The following is a 20,154-nucleotide window of genomic DNA, read 5'->3' as shown; positions in this document are numbered from 1 at the left end:
TTGTTGTGAGCATTGCTGCCTGGTTTTTCAAACGTACATTTTTTTGGCTTTTTGAGTACCGCAAGCCAAGTGCTATCTAGTTACATTATTTACATGTCAAGGCAGACTCAATATGTTCTTTTATTTTAGGGTGAACTGTCCCTTTAAACTTTAACAATAAAAAAAACATAACTATAAGCATTTGCCAGACACCAGTTGAAATAAATAATGGTGACAATAGCACGTTGTCCGAAAAGACTGGAACTGTGTGAAAGCACCTAACTGGAAATAGCTCAGTGAGTTAAGAAAAGGAGTTTTTATTTTTTGCACAATTAACAACGCACAAAATGACAAAAATTGTTATAAGAAGGTATCGGTTTATGATTGGCAGCAGCGTTCTGTATCATAGCGTTTCCAACTTAATCTACTTTTTGTGATGAATTTTCAGATTGTCCCCCTGCCAGCCTCCTGTGGTTGCTCCCGCTCCTCTTGTTCCTCTTGTTACTGCTGGCACTTTTGGCGCTCTGCTGCTGGAAATACTGCGCCTGCTGCAAAACCTGCTGCCAGGTATAAACACTCACACTTCACTAAATGATGACTCCCTTTATGTCTCACTGTAACTCATGATCTCTGTCCTGTCTTGACACAGAGCTGTCTTGCCCTGCTGCCTTGCTGCAGGAGAGGTAAGACTTTTAGTCATAACACATGTGACAGTTATCCTTCCCCCTGAGAACATGTTACATTTGGTTTCACGTTATGTTGCATTCTCTGCAGGTCGTATGGTTGGCTTCAAGGAAGATGAGTATTTGCTGCGCCAGTCTTTGCTCACCTCAGACCATCTGGACACACCAATGGTGAGGACAGGTCCACCCAAAGGAACCGATGTGGTTCGCTGGAAGGTCACGGACAACGTACACCGACCACCCAATCACCCCCAGGCTCTCATAAAGCCCAACCCTAAAGAGATCAGTGAGTAAACAAACGTTTCACTAACAACAATAAACTGACCTACTGCATTTTGAGCTAAAGAAGTTGGGGGCAAAGGCTGCTCCTGGATTTACCCCGTTATGTTCAACTTAAATGAACAGCAATAATGTTGCCAGATCGAATTGACTGAATGCATGTGTAACCTAAAAGTAGTATATATTTTCTCAGTGAATATTATCTTTAGCTTAGTAAAAATCAATTTTATTAATATTTAGTATAATGGAGGTTTTTTTTTTTTATCTCTTACAGATCACAGTTTACTGTTGAGAAATCACTAGTTTTCAAATAAAAAAATAATTTTTATTGGTTTTTCTGAACACTAGGGAAAATAGCGAAAATATTCACATTTGTTTCAACACATTTTTTTTTTTTTTTTTTACATTTCTTAAATAGTTTCTGTAATGGGGCATTTTGATTATTTCAAACAACATCTTTCTTCTTTTAGATATCAAATTGACAATTTAAATTCAAATTTACATCTTAAAACTACATTATTTAACAATATTTAAACTTTTTACAACAGAATACCTGAACAAGTAGGAGAAGATATTTTGTTTGTTTTTGTGTGTATGTGTGGTGTCATTCTCAAAAAATTATTAAAAATATTTCCTGGATTTTCAAACTTTGAAACGGGTCAGTTTGACCTGCCACAAAACAGGTGTGTTAAAAATTCAAGGGTAAACCCTATATTTTTCAACCTGGTACCATGTTTTTATGTATAAGCAACTGATGGAAACGACATGTTTTTAAATTAGTCCAGTATTGAGTGAGGCATGTTGAGCCATGTTGGCAGCGTTAGTTCACTTCCAGTTAAAACCCTTAAATTCATAGGTATTAAAAATACACCAATGCGTATCAGCTTGTGCCTTCACTACACCCTGAAACTGCAAGCCAATGCACTTTCCTCCTTTTTTTTTGAGGTATTGCCCTCCATGAACACCAGTGGTCTGAGAGACAGCAGGGCAGGGACGTCCCTGCCGTCTCTCTTTTCCACAAAAAAGATCTCACTCTAGATGTGGGAGAAAGGTCTGTGTCTGTAAGGATCCTTACAACAATGTTGTCGGACAAATCGACGATATGAACATGCCTCGAGTGGTTACATTGAACACTTTTTCGCCAATACCAGCTGTCGCAGCCTCACTCAATACCGGACCAGTTTCATAAAATGTCATTCACATTTGTCAGTTGGACGCAAAAATATGGGGTCCAGGTTTAAAAAATATCTAACTTACCTTTTAAATGATGACAATTACAACTCTAACCACTGTCTTTTCTCATTTCTCTTTCTCTTTGCAGTCCCGTTCCCAATCTCCATGCGGCTGAACAGGTTGTTCTCTGAGAATCTGTCTCGCCCCGAATCCAGAGATGCAGAACAGCTCCGTAAGGAAGTGGCCGATAATGTAAGTGTGTCTTTGTTTCACGGTGTGGACACTGATACATCTGAGTGAATGAAAGATGACTGTAACACAGAGTACTGTATATGTTCTTCTATCTAGCTAAATGAGGTATACAAGCAGATTCCTGGTGCCCAGAAGGTGCAAAAAACCTCATTCAGGTAAGATGCGTTTAACTACTTGTCTCGTTACATACAGTATGATCCTTAACTCAGTTCTGTTCATCATACTCTCGTAATTAAAACCAAAATGGAAATGAATTCTGTTCTCTTACTCACTTGTTTTTGGTTCTTGCAGAATGCAGAGAAATGCTGGGAAAAGGTAACAGTCAGACTGTCAATATAATACAAAACAACACCAGAGTTTATTGTCTTTTTATAAAACCTTAATGTCATGCGTGTCTTAACTTCTCTGCTCCTACTGTGCTCTTCAGGCAGGACTACACCATCATGGACACCGTATTATCTGCCCCTCGCAGCAGCTACCCTGATATCGTCAAACTCACTGAGAAGAATGTCCAGTCTGGAAACGTTCATGATCTCAAAGTGGTGCCGGGCTACTACACCGTGGCCACAGACAGAGGTGATTATTAACTATTTGTGTGTGTGGATGAAATGAAAATTCTAATGGTCATTTTGAAACAACGCTATGCTAATCTCTTTCTGATCTTCACTGAAGCTTGTATTATCACATCCATCACCAGATTAAATGTTGGCATTGTACATTTCTGCAAACCAGATATGTTGCATTTGTAAGTTTTGTATGTTGAGGATATGCTGAAACTTTACATAGTTATAACAACTGGGTTTGGTGCTTTAATCACAGGTGGAAATTACCTGATTTAGTTGTTTGTTGGTCACAACTTGGCAGTCATCTCACCTAAGTCTCATGCCTTCCACCATCCCCTGATGACAAAGTCAGCTCATATACATGTCACTGTAGAAATTTTGATATGCTACTTACCAATGTTATATATTCGTGCTTTGTGGACACATACAATGCTAACATTTTCTTTTGACAACTGGGAAGATTGTCAGTGAATCTTGTCGTCTCATCTGCTCTTCCTCTGCAGAGGCTGCGGGAGCCATAGAATTCCAAGAAGGCGTAGAGTCAGTAGACGTTCACGTACCGCTCTTTGTCAAGGATGAAGACGATGACAAGAAGCAGTTACTGGTAGAAGCGACAGATGTGCCACTGGGCATTGCTGAGATTGGAAAGCGTTTGGTCAACATCACCATCATCAAAGAGCATGGTGAGAAACCTCAGACTTTAAAATCCAATTAAACCTTACCAACCAAAGAAAATTATATCATTAACTCATCCGAGCTCCTTTGACCTAAAATGAACAATCTGCTTTAATGGATTGCTCTGATGGATTCTCTAATTCCTCTTCCCCAGCCACCAATATCTTCTCGTTCCTCCAACCGGCCTACACCTACAGCAGGGAGGACGGAGTGGCTAACATCCCAATAAGCAGAGAGATCATAGAAGATGGACGCACACAGGTCACCTACCGCACACGGGACCTCACAGCCAAAGATAAGAAGGTGAGCTGATAGCTGATGCACTCCCCTGCATTTAGCTTGGTATCCTTAAACCTATAAAAACCTTTGTGGGATGTTCTCACTTGTTGAAGAATGTGCTACAGGTTATTGAAAGAAGTCCAGGTGTGCAGTAAGACAGTATTTCTAAGCTGTGCTGATGATATTTCAGGACTATGTGGCTGTGGAAGGAGACCTGAGCTATGGTCCTGGTGAGACCCAGAAAATAGTGCCTGTTCGTCTGCTGGAGCTGACTGAGAAAGATGGCCTCCTGGAAGACAAGCAAGTCAAGCAGTTTGTCATGGATCTCAGTAACCCACGACAGGGTGCCAAGCTTGGACGCTACCCAAGAACTACCGTCACCATCGCAGACTCACCAGGTGAAAAGACACAAGACACTTTACATCTCTTACCCATGCTCCTACCCAAAGCACTGATTGCTAAAGTTTCTTCTCCCCATTATTTTATTTTATCCAGAGCCTAGTGTGATGATGTTCAAAAAGGGCACTCAGAACTACAGCACATCTGATCCAACCTACACCATCCCTGTGATTCGCACTCGCAACCCAGACAACCTCGCTATAGCGAAATGGCGCACCAAGAAGGCTAAGCGCTTTGACTTATCTGGCCCTCTGAAGTTCAATCCAGGAGAGACGGAGAAGAACATAGTGATTGACCCGAAGGCTCACCCAGGCCCAGTCCAGCCGGAGACCTTCCAACTGGAGCTGTTTGACCCAAGTAGCAACACTACTATTGGAGAGAGGAAGACCACCATTGTCAATGTCACTGACGGAGGTAAGACACAATGCAGAAGCACTGAATTAAAGATAATTCAAAAAGGCATTTGTAGAATTTCTGAAGTTTAAGTAAATGTTTTGTTCATCCTCTAACCTGTTCCACTTCTTGCAGTTTCCAGACTTCCAGAAACTGCCCCAATGCAGCAGAAGGGTTACATAAACCAGGCCACTTCCCCTGGCGGTCACCTTCCTCCCCCATCAAACCTGAAGGCCAAAGCAACTGGACCCAGAAACATCCGCCTCAACTGGGACCCACTTTCTGGTAGCCCCATGGGTTACAAGGTACGTCAACTCCACATGTGGAGAAGCTTCAACTTCAGTTAAAAAAAACAAATTTGTCAAAGGCAATGAATTTCTCAAACGCTGTATCAGTAGTGTCTTTGTTCATTTTAGGTGAAGTATTGGATCTATGGCGACCCTGAGAAAGATGCCCAGGTCTTAGATGTGAAGACTCCTCAAGCTGAGTTGACCAACCTGTACCCCTATTGTGACTATGAGATGCGAGTGTGTGGCTACAATGCAATTGGAGATGGCTACGATACAGACGTTGTTACCTGTCAAACACTGGAGGATGGTAATTACTGAGAATTCAGTAAAACTTGTTCATGAAAGGCTCTGCGGCAGATACTGGCTGATATAAATGGTTAAAAAACCTGCCAAAACTATGACAAAATGACTATTTTGTAGAGGTAATTCATTTTTATTTGTTATTCATGAGATTCAATCTTCTGGACTGGGTTGCTAGTAATTTACTTAACAAGGTGGCACCATTTAAACTTAGATATACCTTAGTTATAGTGAAATGCTAATGTCTAAATCAATTCCTGGGAAACGTTTGGAGTGCTGCCTGGACATGAAGTAACTGTAGCATCCCATGTAGGAGCATAACTTACAAAAATTACAGTTTTAGACAGGAAAATATAAAGGCATACCTCACCCTCCCAAATTATCATTTGTTTTTCAGTTACTCGTGCAAATACTCCATGTAAAAGTGTAGTACTGTGGCGGTTCTTAATCTTGAACAGGGGTGGGGCCACAGTGGATATTTTGGGTACCAAATATATTAAGCACAACCGTGACATACCACCACCACCCCAAAAGAGACACACTTAAATCTTCCAAAATATTTTACTTATGACTGCCCATGTATGATAACAATTTCTCATCTCTGGAAATAAATGTGGGGTGAAAACATTCAAAAATATTTCCCACAGCTATGGGCACCAGAACAGGGTCCAGGCTTAACATTTAAAAGGGCACTGCCCCCCCCCCCCGTTGCCCTCTCTTAGTAGCACTTTTGGTTTAGTATCAACTCGTAACTACATAAGAGCTAGTTTGTTTGGTGCAACCTGTTTAATTTTAGTTACAGTATCTGTAAATCTCCACTTAGTAAAAACTTTAAACTATTTAAGTAGGCAAACATTGAACTTACACATGGTTCATGCTCCATTTTCCTTTTTGTCATTTAAGTTTTTATTTGTGTTTGGATTAGTCAAACATCATATAAAGAAAATATAAACAATATAACCCGCCTAAAAGAACAGCAACAACATACGTATATCAGCACTTAAACATAACATAACAAAGCATATCATCATTTGTTACATAACAGATACAGTTTCCCTTTGAGTGACATTGATTGAAGAAAGTAAAATAAAGTAAATGAGTCTTCCTCTCCTAACATGTCATAGGGACCTATTTCAAACATTTATTTAATTCAAAACATGTTCGAAAACCCGATAATATTCCCCCTTTGTTTTCTGCTTCATTTTTCTCCAGTGCCTGGTGAACCTGGACGTCTGGCCTTTAACGTCATCAGTCCAACTGTCACTCAGCTCAGCTGGGCAGAGCCTGCAGAGACCAACGGCAACATTACGGCTTATGAGGTCGTCTACACACCCATCGATGATGACATGAGTAAGAGACTGAGTCCAACCTAAAAACCGAAATATTCTACAAATATTTACAACATGTATTTTCATCATATCCCAATATTCTCCACACAGAGCCAGTGGGCGCTGCTAAGAAAGTAAAGATTGACAACCCTAAGAAGCGAATGCTGTTGATTGAGAACCTCCAGAATGCCCAGACCTACCAGTACAAGGTCCGTGCCATGAACAGTGTAGGCTGGGGCCCCTACAGAGATGCCACCATCAACCTGGCATCACAGCCTGCCAGACCTCTGTCCAGTAAGTTGGGGACAAATACACCTCTAAAACACTTCCAGTCCATCTGTATTTCCCTGAAAAGAGATTTATTTCCCCTCTTTCCGTCTGTCCCTAGTTCCCATAATTCCAGATATTCCTATCGTGGATGCAGAGGCAGGAGACGAGTACGACAGCTACCTGATGTACAGCAATGAGGTGCTGAAGTCCCCCGCAGGCTCCAAGACACCCAGTGTCTCTGGTGATGGTGGGTACCCAGAGCCAAAACCACAAGCTACTGACAACAGCTGACAGTGTACACTCATTGTGCTCCATTCTGATATATTTTTGGCTCTGGAGAGATGGATGTGACTGGATGCAGTTATTTCAGTCCATGTTCTCAATGCTCCCAGGCATCTTGCTTTGTTCTTGTAGCCAAGTGTTTAGCCGGCGTGTTTATACAATCTGCGCTGTGGTGTCATTGCCCTGTCAGAAGGAATGGGAATGAAGAACACTGTTAAATGTCATAGATTTCTACAGGAAATCACCCAACTTGTGAGACGTCTCCTAAAAAACTGAAGATTTCTGGCTCTTTCTCCTTTTTCAGTTTTTCTTTTTTTCATTAAGGAAGAGCTGTGAAGCTCAGGGATGGCATCAATCTCACAACTCTGCTTTTTTTAATCACTTCTATATGCCGGGCATTTTTCCTGCAGGCAACGCCTCAGCCAGGCAGCAGCAAAATGTGCTCCCAATACATCCCCAGAAATCTGCAATAGAAGTGCTTTACGATCACAAACTGCAAGGCCTTCCCAGAAATAAATCTGCTGTCACTCTTCTGCTTTCTGCAGCCGTTTTTGTGCACTAAGTTAGTTTTCTCTGGAAGTTAATGCTGATGTTGCTCCTCACTTCCGAGACACTAATATACAGTATATATAAAATGTAATCCCATTTATGTGTTTGATAGTTTTTTTGTAAAGTAATGTATAGTGAAAGCAACCGTTGATACTTCTGCGCTACAAATCTATCCTTCGCCCTCTTGCTTCTCCCCTATGACCCCAAACGCAAGGCTGGCAATATGTCAAGTTGGTGGGGTCCAACCTGGATCTCCGTAGGGTGTCGTGGAAAAAGCGAGTGGACGTCATCCCCTGTCGGCTCAGCACAGACACAGAGACGAGCTCAGACGATGCCCCCCACCCCAGCTACACCCAAACAGCCCTGCCAGGTGAAGACCACTCCGTCAGAGCCACAGATAGACAGACAGGCAGCTAGCATGCCAGCTATCATGCACGGCTAGTCAGGTGCCCGGCAAGGCAACCGACGTTTCTCTCTGCCTCCGTGATTTGATCAGAAATATCACCATTTGTCTAATCATTCAGTTTCGGGCTTCAGTTCTTGTCCGCCTAGTTGGCACCTATCCCATCTGTCCTCCCGCCACCTGCCCAGAGAGGAGCACTGGCATCAACTGCTCCACCTCCAGTTGATGATCAGGGGGCAGGCTTTTTCAGGTGCCTGTCTCTGTCTGTCCTCTCTCCGTCCCACAGGGAGGTAGAGATCAGGAAGCAGCTTGTCGGGTGTGTGTAAAGGCTTAGTTACTGTGCGGCTGTATGGAAACAATGGCTTCTTAATTAAAGACAGTCTCATCTCTGCAGGACAGTTTCAATGATGACACCTTTTCTTGCAGCTGGTAATTGTTTTTCCTTGCAGCCATGTTTGATTTTTTCTTCTGATGTGCCCTTTTAGATGCAACGCACCTCATGAAACTGGTTCACATTCAGATTATCCACAAGGGGAGCTGTTCAGGGAGTTTCCCACATGACAAAGTACTAGCAGTACTAACAGTTTAGATCCGTAGATGAAGATCAAGTGGCAACCTCCAGAGCTGAAAAATGAAGCCAACGCACAAATGCCAAAAACTGCAGTTTCTTGAATGGCCACTTGAGGGTGGCTCAAAAAGACACCCATGTTAAAATGTCCAACTTTACAGCAGAAAGAAACATGTTTACAGGCTGGTACAAAAAACACTTTGTAGCCAATTTCAACATCCATGACAAATGTACCAAGGGAGAATTTTATGTGTGGCATGACTCAAAGACTGTAGTGAGGCGTCACTGCAGTCTGAGTCAGATCCACCCCTCCCTTCACAGCTCCAGCCTTTTGTCCAAATATGGTGACCTCTGGCTCCAAAAACCCAAGATGGGGACAGCCAAAATGTGATACTGGAGGCTTCAAAACCAACCAAAACTAATAGGTAGCTACATTCATTATTTTTAGTCTATGCAAGCCCACAGGAACAGTGCTTGGCTTTTGACGCCAATGTGACATAGAGACAGAGCGCATTTAAGTCCCAATCCATTGCTCTCCATTGACTTGTGTGAATGTGCCTCCTAGTCATTTATATCTGCTAGCAAAACAAAAATACTTAAACGCGGCTTTGTGTTGGGATACACTACCAAAATGTTAAATAAAGCATAACTAAGTTTTAACAAGCTGTCAAAATGAAAAACTAAACGTTTAAGTCCTAAGATGTGTGGCATCAGAAATATGGTATGGACAAACTGGGATTTTCTCACGTGTTGCTCTCTGTCTTTATAGTGGCCAAACAGTGGAATTACAACCTCAGGCTCCGTCACATGATGCCATTGGGCCCAAAATGACTTTTTTCCCATAGACTTACATTGTGATGGATACATTTGTAAATGTGTGGACTTTTTTTGAGCATCACTATGCCCATGAAATAACTAATTTCTCTAGTGGGATTTGATCCATTGGGTCTCATCATATTTCAAAAGTCTTGAAGAGCCACACAATTAAATCATTTTATCCTTATTCAAATTAGCAGAGGGCTAAACCTGAATTTGGCCGCTCAGATGGTGGAAGTCTTTGGTGGACTGGCTCCTGTGAGCTCCACAATGTGCCAACTCCTAGTAATCTGATACCTGGAAAGACAAGCTTTTTTTTGCCTTACATGCCACTGAGCAACATTTATAGGGATGAGCTGGAATGTATCCAGTTCTCTTTATACATCCATGGTCTGAAACTGCTGGGGCTTCCTCTGTAAATTGGCCGGGCCTGGTTTTGGGTGCTTGACATTATCAGCATTTTGTTGTTCCAATCAGTGTCACAAAGCTTGAATGCTAAATTTCCTATATTCTGACAACCTTGGCCCCTATTTTGGTGTTCCACAGATTACACGATGAACGGGAAGTGGGACCAGAACTTCCTTTTCCCAGGAGGATCAACGACACGCAACTTGTCCGCATCGTCCTCCCCTATGTCCACTCTGAGCTCAAACTACAGAGGAGGAGCAGGAGGCTCCTTCACCACGGAAACAAGCACCACCTACTTGTCCGGACCAGGTACAGTGAAGAGCAAGAATTACACTGAGAGAATTTTTGACTAAATATCAAGATATTATTTACCTTTATCACTGATCTTTCTCTCTTCCTGTAGGAGGTCTTCGTAGCCCTCACATGATGGGCGGAGGAGTGCACACATCAGAGGTGATCATGAGGAAGCGCTCAGAGAGGGGTTACACAGACGAAAACATCCGGGACTCTATCGTCATGGGAGACGTGTCAAGCAAGTTCCCAGATCTAAGTAAGCTTTCAAGGAGTTTGAATTTATTCTGAAGCAAACGTAAAAGGAATTGTCTTTCTGGGTCAAAGAAAGATGCAATATTTGAGACGCCTCGGCAGGTAAACTGTGCATGAGGCCGATGGCTGGGACATCTGTTAGCAGGGTTGGGGGCTGTTGGCTGCACAGCAGGCTTATCCACATGGACTGCAGGAGCTCTGCTGACTATCGCTGTTTCTCCCTCCCTCCCCTTCTCTCGACTTTACTCAACTTGTTTTATTCGACCTCTTTTTTACCTGCTCACCTCCCCCTCCTACTGTGCTACTTCCATCTTTTCTTCCTCTTCCTCCCCCCCATGCTCAATGCGCCATCAGGTGGGTTCGGCTACACTGGGATGCAGAGCAGCTCTCAGAGCCAGTTCAGCTACAGCCTGTCTCAGGGTCCGAGGGCGAGGACTCAATCTTCAGACGTCAATGAAGCGTTATATAACCTGGACAGGGTGCTCCAGGGTAAGTCTGCGGCACACAAGCATGAGGGCACTGGATGTGTTTGCTGGGTGTGAAGCGTAATGCCCCCTCCTCACTCATCTTTAACTCCTCTGTGTTTGTCAAATACTTTTTCTCCATCTCTGATCTCCTTGTTGAACATTTCACCTGCTGGTTTCTGTGTTTTAGTCACCACAAATCATATATTTTGCAATATTGGCAACCATTTTTTTTGAGCACATCATATGCTTTTAGTTCATTTTCTGTTTTTATGTCCCGCCACGGATCAGATGCTCGACTTTCCCCGGGTGTACCAGACACCCCCAGCAGACTGGTGTTTTCTGCTCTTGGTCCCACTGCCCTCAAAGTCAGCTGGCAGGAGCCCCACTGCGAGAAAGACATCCTGGGCTACTCTGTTCTCTACCAGCTGCTCAATGGAGGTAAACATAAAAAAGCCTGTGAGGGCCATCTGTTTTCACCTTCTCTGTAATAAAGAACAGACATTTGGATAAAATGTATACATACATCTTAGCATAATCAGACAATAAATAAAGAAAAGACCACGACACATACATATTCGTTGCACACCACACATGAACTTATAGTTCAAGTCAAGTCTTGTTTTTAATACATTATCTTCATTTTAAAGGTATACTTAATACAAAGTATTACAAACAAAGCAAAGCAGAAACGCGTTTCACAGACAGCAATACAACAACAGAAGTGAACACAAGTGAGATGAAACTAGGGTTAACTTAGGATTAAAATTAAAACCAGAGGACGAATAATGCAAGATGCAATTTAAGCCATTTCAAGAGGGCCTTCGCCGACCTGCAGTCAGTGCGTGGATAATACAAAGAAATAGACCAAACACAACAACTCAAGCAATAAAAGCACAACTAACAGGAGATAAAAAGAACAAACATAAATTCAAAAGATTTAATGAATAAAAAGAAATAAAAAGACAACATCACATAAAGGAAAGTCTATAAAAATAGGTTTTAGGAAGTGATTTAAAATAAGTCACCAATTCTTCCAGCCTTATCTCCTCAGGCAGGTTGTTTCAAAGCCAAGGGGCCCTGATGGTAAAAGCACACTCACATTTAGTTTCATGCCATCTGTATATCAGTTACGCACCCCATGTTACGCTGAATTCATGATGAGAACTTTGCTTTCTAACAGGCCTCCATGGTGAACTAAGAATCCAAAGATGGAGAAAATTCTTGATGAATAGAAGTCATAGGGGTCCACGGTTAACAAGAAAACTATTGAATTGAAAATACTTTATTTCAAACATTAAAAAATAAAATACAATGCAAATGAAAAATAATCAAACAAACACAAATAATAGCATACATGTAACAGATTTTCAACAAGCAACATTAACTCACATCACATATCCAAAAAGGAGTAGGAAGAAGCAGAGGAAAACTAGAAAAAACATCCGTTACAAACTCTCTCACAACTCTTGCAGTTTAATCCAGAACATTTCTCCCAAACATACAGCTCTGTCTGACTGGAAGTCAAACTTATCTCTGTTGTTTTCACATCCAGACTCCATTGACAAAAATGTTAATTTTATCACGTGAACGGGGAACCTGCTGGTCTACAGTTAGTCAGTTCGTGTTATTGTGTGAGTTTGCTGAATCCAGACTAACCTTTTCAAACACCGAAACCACACAATAACACAATCGATGCAGTGAAAGCCCAGCAGCTCTCAGCTTTCAGAGATTCAAAATTACAGTTTTTGCCAGTGGAATCTGGCTTCAAAGAGAGTATCAACAAGTTTCACTTTTAGTTCAGTTCCCTGTCGGAGAGACTTGTCTGTTTGATATAGTATTGCTGTTGTTTAACGCAGACCCCTTTGACTTACATTTATTTGAAAAAAATGTTTTTTGGATTCTTCATTCACTGTGGAAGCATGTGAGGAAAAAAAGGGTTTTCTTCACAATTTCAAAGTAACACGGGGTGAGTTACTGTTATACAAATGGTCATGTAGGGGTGGAAGTGTTCTTTAGTCTTTTTTCGTTTAATATTTGAATATTCAATGTTGATACAGAACAACCTGTGTCCTCTCCTGTAGGTGAGATGAAGCGCATTAATGTGACGAACCCAGCAGAGAACTCTGTGATCATCCAGGACCTGCTGCCAAACCACTCCTACCTATTTAAGGTGAAGGCTCAGAGCCAGGAGGGCTGGGGTCCAGAAAGAGAGGGAGTCATCACCATCGAGTCCGCTGTCGACCCCAAGAGTCCCCTCAGCCCCATGCCAGGTACTGATCCTGGGCAGGTTTTGTGCCACAACGTCTTTGATTAGACAGACAAAAGGACAGTTTGTTTACAGTTATTAGAAGTAGAGTGTCTGTCTTTTTATTTTACTGTCTGTCTCATCTTTCCTTGAAGGCTCACCCTTCACTCTGAGCACCCCCAGTGCCCCGGGCCCCCTGGTCTTCACTGCTCTGAGCCCTGATTCCCTGCAGCTCAGCTGGGAGAAACCTCGTAAACCCAATGGAGACATCCTGGGCTATGTAGTCACCTGCGAACAGCTGCATGGTGGAGGTGAGGATTTCACGAGAGATCAAAAAAATAATTCTTCTAAAATCTTCCAAATTTAAAAAAAAGGACTGATTTGCGCATTTTCTAGTTTGCAGTAAGTATTTGTTGTGTGAGTATGTTATTTTTTGACCAGTGTTTCTTGTTTCCCCCAGGAGAGGTACGTTCCTTTCAGGTGAACGGGGACGTTGCTGAGACCAGTCTGACCGTCCCGAACCTGACTGAGAACGTTCCCTATAAGTTTAAAGTTCAGGCTCGAACCACTCAGGGCTTTGGTCCTGAGAGGGAGGGCATCATCACCATCGAGTCTCAGGATGGAGGTAAGAGAAGTCCTATTGGTAAAGCTTTTTAAACTAAAAACTCCCAAAAGCGGATGCTGGAGACTAAAATGTTCATTTAACCCCAGAATATGACAATGACAATCAACAAAAAACATGCTGATATACTCTGCTACTATTGTTACTATACTATTTACAGTTTGGCCAGTAGGGACACTAGAGCAAAGCTTTAAAAAATAGTGTTCATCTTCTCAAAATTCACAAAAATTAATTTTGGCGCAAGAGAAAAAAAGTCTTTGTTCATGTTTTGGGGATCATAAATATATAAGGCAAGTTTCATAAAAGTCTGGCCTTAAGATTTCAATATCTATTAAAAACCTGTTAGACAGAGGAAGGGTACTTAACCATTAAGGGGCACTAAATATAGTCTTCCTGTCACCTCCACGCCCGGCAGAAGGCTAGAGGCGTTATGTTTTCAGGTTGTCCATCCGTCCATACTTCCGTCCATACATTCATACGTCCATTCGTCAATCCCATTCTTGTGAACACGATATCTCAAGAATGCAAATTTCTTTAAATTTACCACAAATGTCCACTTGGACTAAAGGATGAGGTAATAGGTGGTCATAGGTCAAAGGCCAAGGTCATTGTGACCTTGCATCCATCTCATTTTTTTGAGCACAAATGTTCACTTGGACTCAAGAATGACCTGATTAGAATCCTGGTGGTGGATGGTCAAAGGTCAAGGTCATGGTGACCTCATAAAACATGTTTTTGATCATAAATCAAGAATTCATACGCTCAGATTTCACACAAATGTGTAACTGGATGTAATAATAAAGTTCTGATGTTCCGCAAAAACACTTTTCCAGCCGTTAGACAATGTCGTAAGTCAGGAGCAGAACGGGAGACATTTGGTCAGATACTGAACTGGTGACACTAATCTTGGGTGTCCACCTTTTTTCCTTCCTTGCTTCCTGAAGGCGCTTTGGCTGGGTACAACAGCCAATCAATGACAAGGAGTGACGTTTTCCATATGCCAACAGAGGTCAGCACACGGACCAATGTCTCCCACACCATGCTCAACGACCCCTACTTCACAGGTACAAACAAAGCTTCAGTTTCAGTACTTGTCTCTTAAAAACGTCAATAAAATAAATTCACACACACTAACTGCTTTTTTTCCTAACAGATGGGATGATGATGACCACACAGCACACAGAGACCAGCGGCATGGTGACCCGTCAAATCACCAAGGAAGTGGTTCAGAGGAGCGTCATGGGAGGAGCCACCGTCACAAAGAAGATGTTTTATGAATCTTAAGATCTTATTTAAGTAATAACCAAAGGTCCAAGATGATGAGGAATCATATCTGAGATTCTCTTTTAAAAAGAGTCGGCTTTCAGAGTACTCATACACGATCAGTGTGTGTTTTTATACGTGTGTGTGAGATTCTGCGACCAAAAAAAGGAATGAATAGATGGAGAAGAGGCTGTTCTTTTATGTCTGTTACAAACTCTGGCCACTTTTCCACATTTTAACATTGTCACTGTTGCCTCTTATGTATTTAATGTCAGTTTCTTTCCACTAAGCAGATGATTTAGACTCCACTCCCTCTGTTGGTTCAGATCTGGTAACACACATTGGGGCTTTAAATCAGGGCCGGCACTGGCCAGTAATCTGACTGCGGCTCAGTAATCCAAAGTGACCTTGTCTGTTTGTCTCCTGTCCTCCACCTGCCTTCACAAGATATTTTGTGTGTGTACGAGTTGTTTTGTTTCAGGTTAAATACACCAAACTTTTTGAGATTTATGTTTTCTTAAAAGAGATTGGCTTGAAATAGCTGTGGATGTTTTATGACCAGTGATCAAGAGTATAAAAGTGGTGTATTTGGGACTTTTTGTTCATAGATTTGTATTATATTAAAGTGTTTTTCCAAGTATATTTAATACTTTTTACAATTTTTTTAAAGCAGACTGACATTAAATTTGGATGCCAAATATAGAGGTATTTCTGCAAACACAAGTCGGCGCTTGTATCGCTCATTTATATGCACATTTCCTACTGACGCATGATTTTACGACAGCTAAAAGACAAAAAAAATCTATCAGATGTAACATGTTTTTGCATTTCTTAAGATGTTTTTTACTCAAAAATGTCCTTTTTCATATGCATCCTTACTATGCGAGGCCATTGCATTTTGTATTTTGCGAACAAATAGATCTTGGTATTTTAGAGAAACGGTACTTAAAGACGTTAAGATTGTATTTTCTGCGATGCAAGTCCTACTGTATTTTGGATCCACTTTTTTTTTTTAAATGCTTTGTAAGACACGTTATGAGAGATTCTTCTTATCAGAAAAAAATTCTGTGGATAAGTGGACGAAGCTTTTCACCAAAAACATTCCAGGTTTAAGTATTCATGCGCTTTTGATCAACATGTATCACTCACTTTCAAGCAGTTGAGCTTACATTTTTGCGTTGTTTCTTTTTTAAATCTAAATTCTATTGCACTTAATAAAGATTTTAAATAAATACATTTGTAGTCCATTTGAATGTTTCTCTTGATCTGTAACTGAAGACACGTTGGAACATTTGCAAATAATTTATTGATGTTTTTTTTGGGGAGGGGTGGGGGGGGCATCTTAATATAGCACACAATAAACATAAACACAGCTGCAGAAACAAGCCTGACAAATGTTTGCAGGAGACGAAACGGCAAACAGAGCGAACTCTTCACATGCGCCAACTTGGTCTGTCAGTATGTGTGTGTGCATGTCAGCAAGCTGCACTGTTTCACTGAGGGTCTAACTAGCCGATCACACGTCCTTTCATGCTTTTAGAACATTTGTGAAGCTAGTTTGCAAGTTTCATCTCTACGTAATAAAAAAAGCAATCAAAAATACATTTCCATATCTCTGTTATGGCATGAAAATCTTGCATTTTGGTGTGTTTTTACTTTAAATTAAAAAAACATTTTTCTTAGTGGGTAAAGGACCTCTCAAAATATCCTTACAATACAAATAGTCAAATACTGTATGTCTCCATGAAGGCAGAGTAACAGAAAGTGTGATGCAGAATGATGGCGGTTCATGTCCCTGTGTGACCTCACAAGGCAACCTGCACAAAGAGTCAGACTTTAAATCCAGAGCCAGGACACAAATTCACTGAATAATGGACCAGAATGAAAGCGCAGACTCTGATGGCTGCTGAGGATCAGGACCGAGGAGTGACTCGTGTCTGTGAAGCAGTTCAGTTCCAGAGGCAGGGCCCGGGGCAGAGGCACGGCTGTCTGACGTCCGCAGGCCTGATCACCAGGTCTTTGACCACCTCCACAGTCCCGAACACGGGGTACAGTTCCTCTGTGAACTTGTCGTTGTAGGTGTACAGGTGGGAGCGCTTCTCCACATCGTAGAAAGACAACTGGCCCTGTTCATAGTCCAGGTACACCCCTACTTTCCTGGGCACCAGGCTGTGTGACAGCAGGGTGGCGGGCACCGTCAGGGCTTTTAGATCTGTGCCCCTCTCCAGACGCAGGGTCAGATAGCCGGTATCTGTGGTAAGCGAGCGGAAGCCCTGCCTCACCGCAGATGCTTTGGCGATGCCCAGCCGCCAGTCCCGCTCACCCACCTCCACCTCCCAGTAGTGGCGACCGGAGGTGTAGCCCTCCTTTCCCACAGTGCACCACCAGCCGTCGAAGCGTTGCTGGCACCGCGGCGCCTCTCGGCGCTCCAGGCCACATCGCATGCGCTTTTCATCACTGGAGATGAGCAGGTCTGGGTTGGCTGAGTCGGAGTCCAGAGTGACGTCCTCTGTAGAGTTACAGACCAGGAAGGAAAGAATGATTACTAATCTGATGAATTATAGTATTGGGAGGTAAATAATTACATGTACTTAGCTACAGCAAATGCAAATAAATTACAAAATAAATGTAATTATAATCAGTTACAGTAACAGAGAAAAAATATGTATTAAATTACAGTTACTTATTAAAATGTTGGTGATTAAAAAGGGGTTACATATGAAAACTGATTAATTAAAACATTCTGTTGCTTTACATCTTTTTGCCGTGCAGGAATGCTTTCTTTTGGCATATTTTTGGACAACGCAGTTCAGCAAAGACATTGAAGCAAATATGAGTGCAACATTTGTGCACTTATGTTTTAGTTTGTGTTTTAAATTTCATTATTTATTTTACACATTTTTACTAGTTAGGTCTTTATAGCATTTTTGCCCTGTTTAAACCATTTGTTAGAAAAGGAATCAAGAAGTTTTAACAGGGTAACTAGTAATCTGTAGCCTATCACAAAAGTAACCTTACATACGCTGATTATTAAGACCAACAGAGATGATTTGATTTTAAATGGTTTTCATACCTGCAGCATCGCAAATCCAATTCCACACTGTAAAAAAAATAAGAGAAAATCTTTAAAGCTGCTGTGATCAATACACTTTATAAATCAATAGATCAAATGAGTGTGTAAAATGTATAAGAAGGACCACTTGCTCAGCACAAATCTGACAGACAAGTTAGCAACTAGCTGGTGAACAGAGTAGAGCATTTAGCGGCTAAAGAGACAGACATTTCCCTCAGGAGTTGGTGTGGACCAAAAAAGAGCTAAAAGAAGAGTGAATTAAAGAGTGACTTAAATATATCTCCTGCTGAACTAAAATAACCATTATTGCAAATCAATATATTTTTAAAATATAAATTTTAATGAAGAATCCACAAACAGAGAAAATCCTTAATTATTTTAAATAGAACGGTGTCCGCATTTAACAACAGCAAAACTATATCTAATTTATCCAGTTGTGTACTCAGTACGTCTCAAACTGACAGCTCTTTCCAATGGGAAACTAAAAAGTAAAAGTTATCTGAGCTCTCTTTAAAGCCAGACTCCATTGACAAAAAACTGTAATTTTACTTCACTGAACACAGGAGCTGCTGTTCTACCGCTGCCTCAATCTGTTACTATGTTATATTGTGTGACTTTTTTTTTTTTCAAAGGGTTAGCTCATATCATACCAAAGTCACGCAATAATACAAACAAACTGAAAATCGAGGCAGCAATAATCCAAAATCTCTTGTGTTCCTGGCTTTGAAAGGAGCATAGATAATATTCACTTTTAGCTCAGTTCCCCTTCAGACAGAGCTGTCTGTTTGGGAAGTACCGAGCACACGGCTGGATAAATGAGACTTGAATTCTATTGCACCAGTTGTGTAAGCGTAGGTAAACAATTTTGTTGTTGCCAAATGTTGCCCCTATAACTTTAACTCACCAAGAATTTTCCTTGTTTTTGGATTGTTTGTTTATTGTGGAGGCATTCAAGAGTTTTCTTCACAAATCTAATGTAACATGAGGTGAACAACTAACATAGAAATGATTGTTTGGGGAATGAAGTGTTCCTTTAAAAATATAAATAGCTGTAACAAATGGCAGATGTTTGACTAACCAACCAGCTCTGGTCCTTGAATCTAAAAATAAATGTAATTAATCAGAACAAACAACATTGTTATGTTTATCATTATCAAGATAAAAGTTAATATAGTTACAGCCAAGCCACTAACAAGGTGACTTAATTTAAGGTTTGCAGTGAGGATTCCTACTCACCACTGTGGGGGATGTAGCGGACAGCGTCTGAAAGAAAAAAGATTACTGTGATTAAAAGGAGACAATCAGGAGTTTCACTCAAACCCCTCTTACTCTCTCTTCCTTACTTGCTTTCACTATCCTTTAATCATCTATTGATCCTGATTAGTTCTAATGAAAGTGACTCATCAAGTTTCACTCCTGCTGAAGAGCTTAAATGCTACTGTATGCACACATGTGGCAGTAATCAATAGCAATTCACACATAATGGATGGCTTTTCAGCATCATGATGCTGAAAGACGTCTTTATCATTTGCGTATCGCCTCTTTGACACTTTGTTTACCCTTTGAAACATGAATAAATACCACTCTTCTTGTGCTGTGTTCAGATGCCTTCATGAGTATTTAAACCTTTAAACCCCAAACAAATTAGTTGGCAGCACTTTATAATACAGCCCGCAACTTACTGTGTAATTATGTGGCACTTTTGTGGCACTTACAAGTACTTTGAGGAAAGATTTTTAAAGTTAATCTAAGTGTTTTTTAAATACTGGGTACCCATGGGCTACTTTAGAAGGGTACTTTAGAGGAAAGATGTAAGAAGTTATCCTGTAAGTATTTTGTAAGTACTGGCTACCTATGGGGTACTTCAGAAAAGAGATGTCTGAAGTTATCCTCTAAGTATTTTGTAATAACTGGGTACTTATGGGGTACTTTAGAGAAAAACAAAAGAAATTATCCTCCAAATATTTTCTCAGTATGGTCCTAAGCCCTAATATTAATCAGTGTAACAGAGAATTGCATTATTAGCACGTTCCCATATTTGTAAATCAT

General features: G+C 41.2%; 2 protein-coding genes and 1 long non-coding RNA gene across 10 annotated transcripts in view; 1 reads left to right on the top strand and 2 right to left on the bottom strand.

The window, feature by feature from the left end:
* Positions 1-16,264, top strand: part of itgb4 (integrin, beta 4) — a 35,176-nt gene extending 18,912 nt beyond the window's left edge. For 2 of the 6 annotated variants that reach the window (XM_088070350.1, XM_088070349.1), the window contains exons 18-43: positions 428-546; positions 629-662; positions 754-948; positions 2,263-2,366; positions 2,463-2,521; positions 2,658-2,681; positions 2,794-2,942; positions 3,433-3,612; positions 3,759-3,907; positions 4,074-4,281; positions 4,379-4,696; positions 4,811-4,980; positions 5,092-5,272; positions 6,478-6,615; positions 6,705-6,887; positions 6,982-7,110; positions 7,909-8,064; positions 10,028-10,198; positions 10,293-10,439; positions 10,790-10,924; positions 11,191-11,340; positions 12,984-13,172; positions 13,303-13,458; positions 13,608-13,772; positions 14,714-14,833; positions 14,923-16,264. In XM_088070350.1, coding sequence (XP_087926476.1) covers positions 428-546; positions 629-662; positions 754-948; positions 2,263-2,366; positions 2,463-2,521; positions 2,658-2,681; positions 2,794-2,942; positions 3,433-3,612; positions 3,759-3,907; positions 4,074-4,281; positions 4,379-4,696; positions 4,811-4,980; positions 5,092-5,272; positions 6,478-6,615; positions 6,705-6,887; positions 6,982-7,110; positions 7,909-8,064; positions 10,028-10,198; positions 10,293-10,439; positions 10,790-10,924; positions 11,191-11,340; positions 12,984-13,172; positions 13,303-13,458; positions 13,608-13,772; positions 14,714-14,833; positions 14,923-15,053 — 3,860 coding nt within the window. In that variant the 3' untranslated portion in view covers positions 15,054-16,264. The remainder of the gene's footprint in view (positions 1-427; positions 547-628; positions 663-753; positions 949-2,262; positions 2,367-2,462; positions 2,522-2,657; positions 2,682-2,793; positions 2,943-3,432; positions 3,613-3,758; positions 3,908-4,073; positions 4,282-4,378; positions 4,697-4,810; positions 4,981-5,091; positions 5,273-6,477; positions 6,616-6,704; positions 6,888-6,981; positions 7,111-7,908; positions 8,065-10,027; positions 10,199-10,292; positions 10,440-10,789; positions 10,925-11,190; positions 11,341-12,983; positions 13,173-13,302; positions 13,459-13,607; positions 13,773-14,713; positions 14,834-14,922) is intronic. The other 4 variants (XM_088070352.1, XM_042507484.2, XM_088070351.1 and 1 more) reach the window with 3 other exon arrangements.
* On the bottom strand, positions 11,255-12,392 carry LOC148186377 (uncharacterized). The gene is made up of 3 exons (XR_015775052.1): positions 12,292-12,392; positions 11,928-11,979; positions 11,255-11,384 (listed from the first exon to the last, which is right to left on the bottom strand). It is a non-coding gene; the product is annotated as an uncharacterized LOC148186377 (long non-coding RNA).
* A 56-nt stretch (positions 16,265-16,320) lies between the features above and the next one.
* LOC121958522 (butyrophilin subfamily 1 member A1) overlaps positions 16,321-20,154 on the bottom strand; it is a 24,692-nt gene continuing 20,858 nt past the window's right edge. For all 3 annotated transcript variants that reach the window (XM_088070357.1, XM_088070356.1, XM_042507487.2), the window contains 3 exons: positions 19,342-19,368; positions 18,106-18,132; positions 16,321-17,541 (listed from right to left, as the gene is read on the bottom strand). In XM_088070357.1, the coding sequence (XP_087926483.1) occupies positions 16,982-17,541; positions 18,106-18,132; positions 19,342-19,368 (614 nt within the window). In that variant the 3' untranslated portion in view covers positions 16,321-16,981. The remainder of the gene's footprint in view (positions 17,542-18,105; positions 18,133-19,341; positions 19,369-20,154) is intronic.

This window comes from Plectropomus leopardus, chromosome 19 (genome assembly GCF_026936395.1).
Source record: "Plectropomus leopardus strain MGB_pleo_1.0 chromosome 19, ASM2693639v1, whole genome shotgun sequence".
NCBI lineage: Eukaryota > Metazoa > Chordata > Actinopteri > Perciformes > Serranidae > Plectropomus > Plectropomus leopardus.
This window is presented reverse-complemented; position numbering and strand designations above follow the sequence as displayed.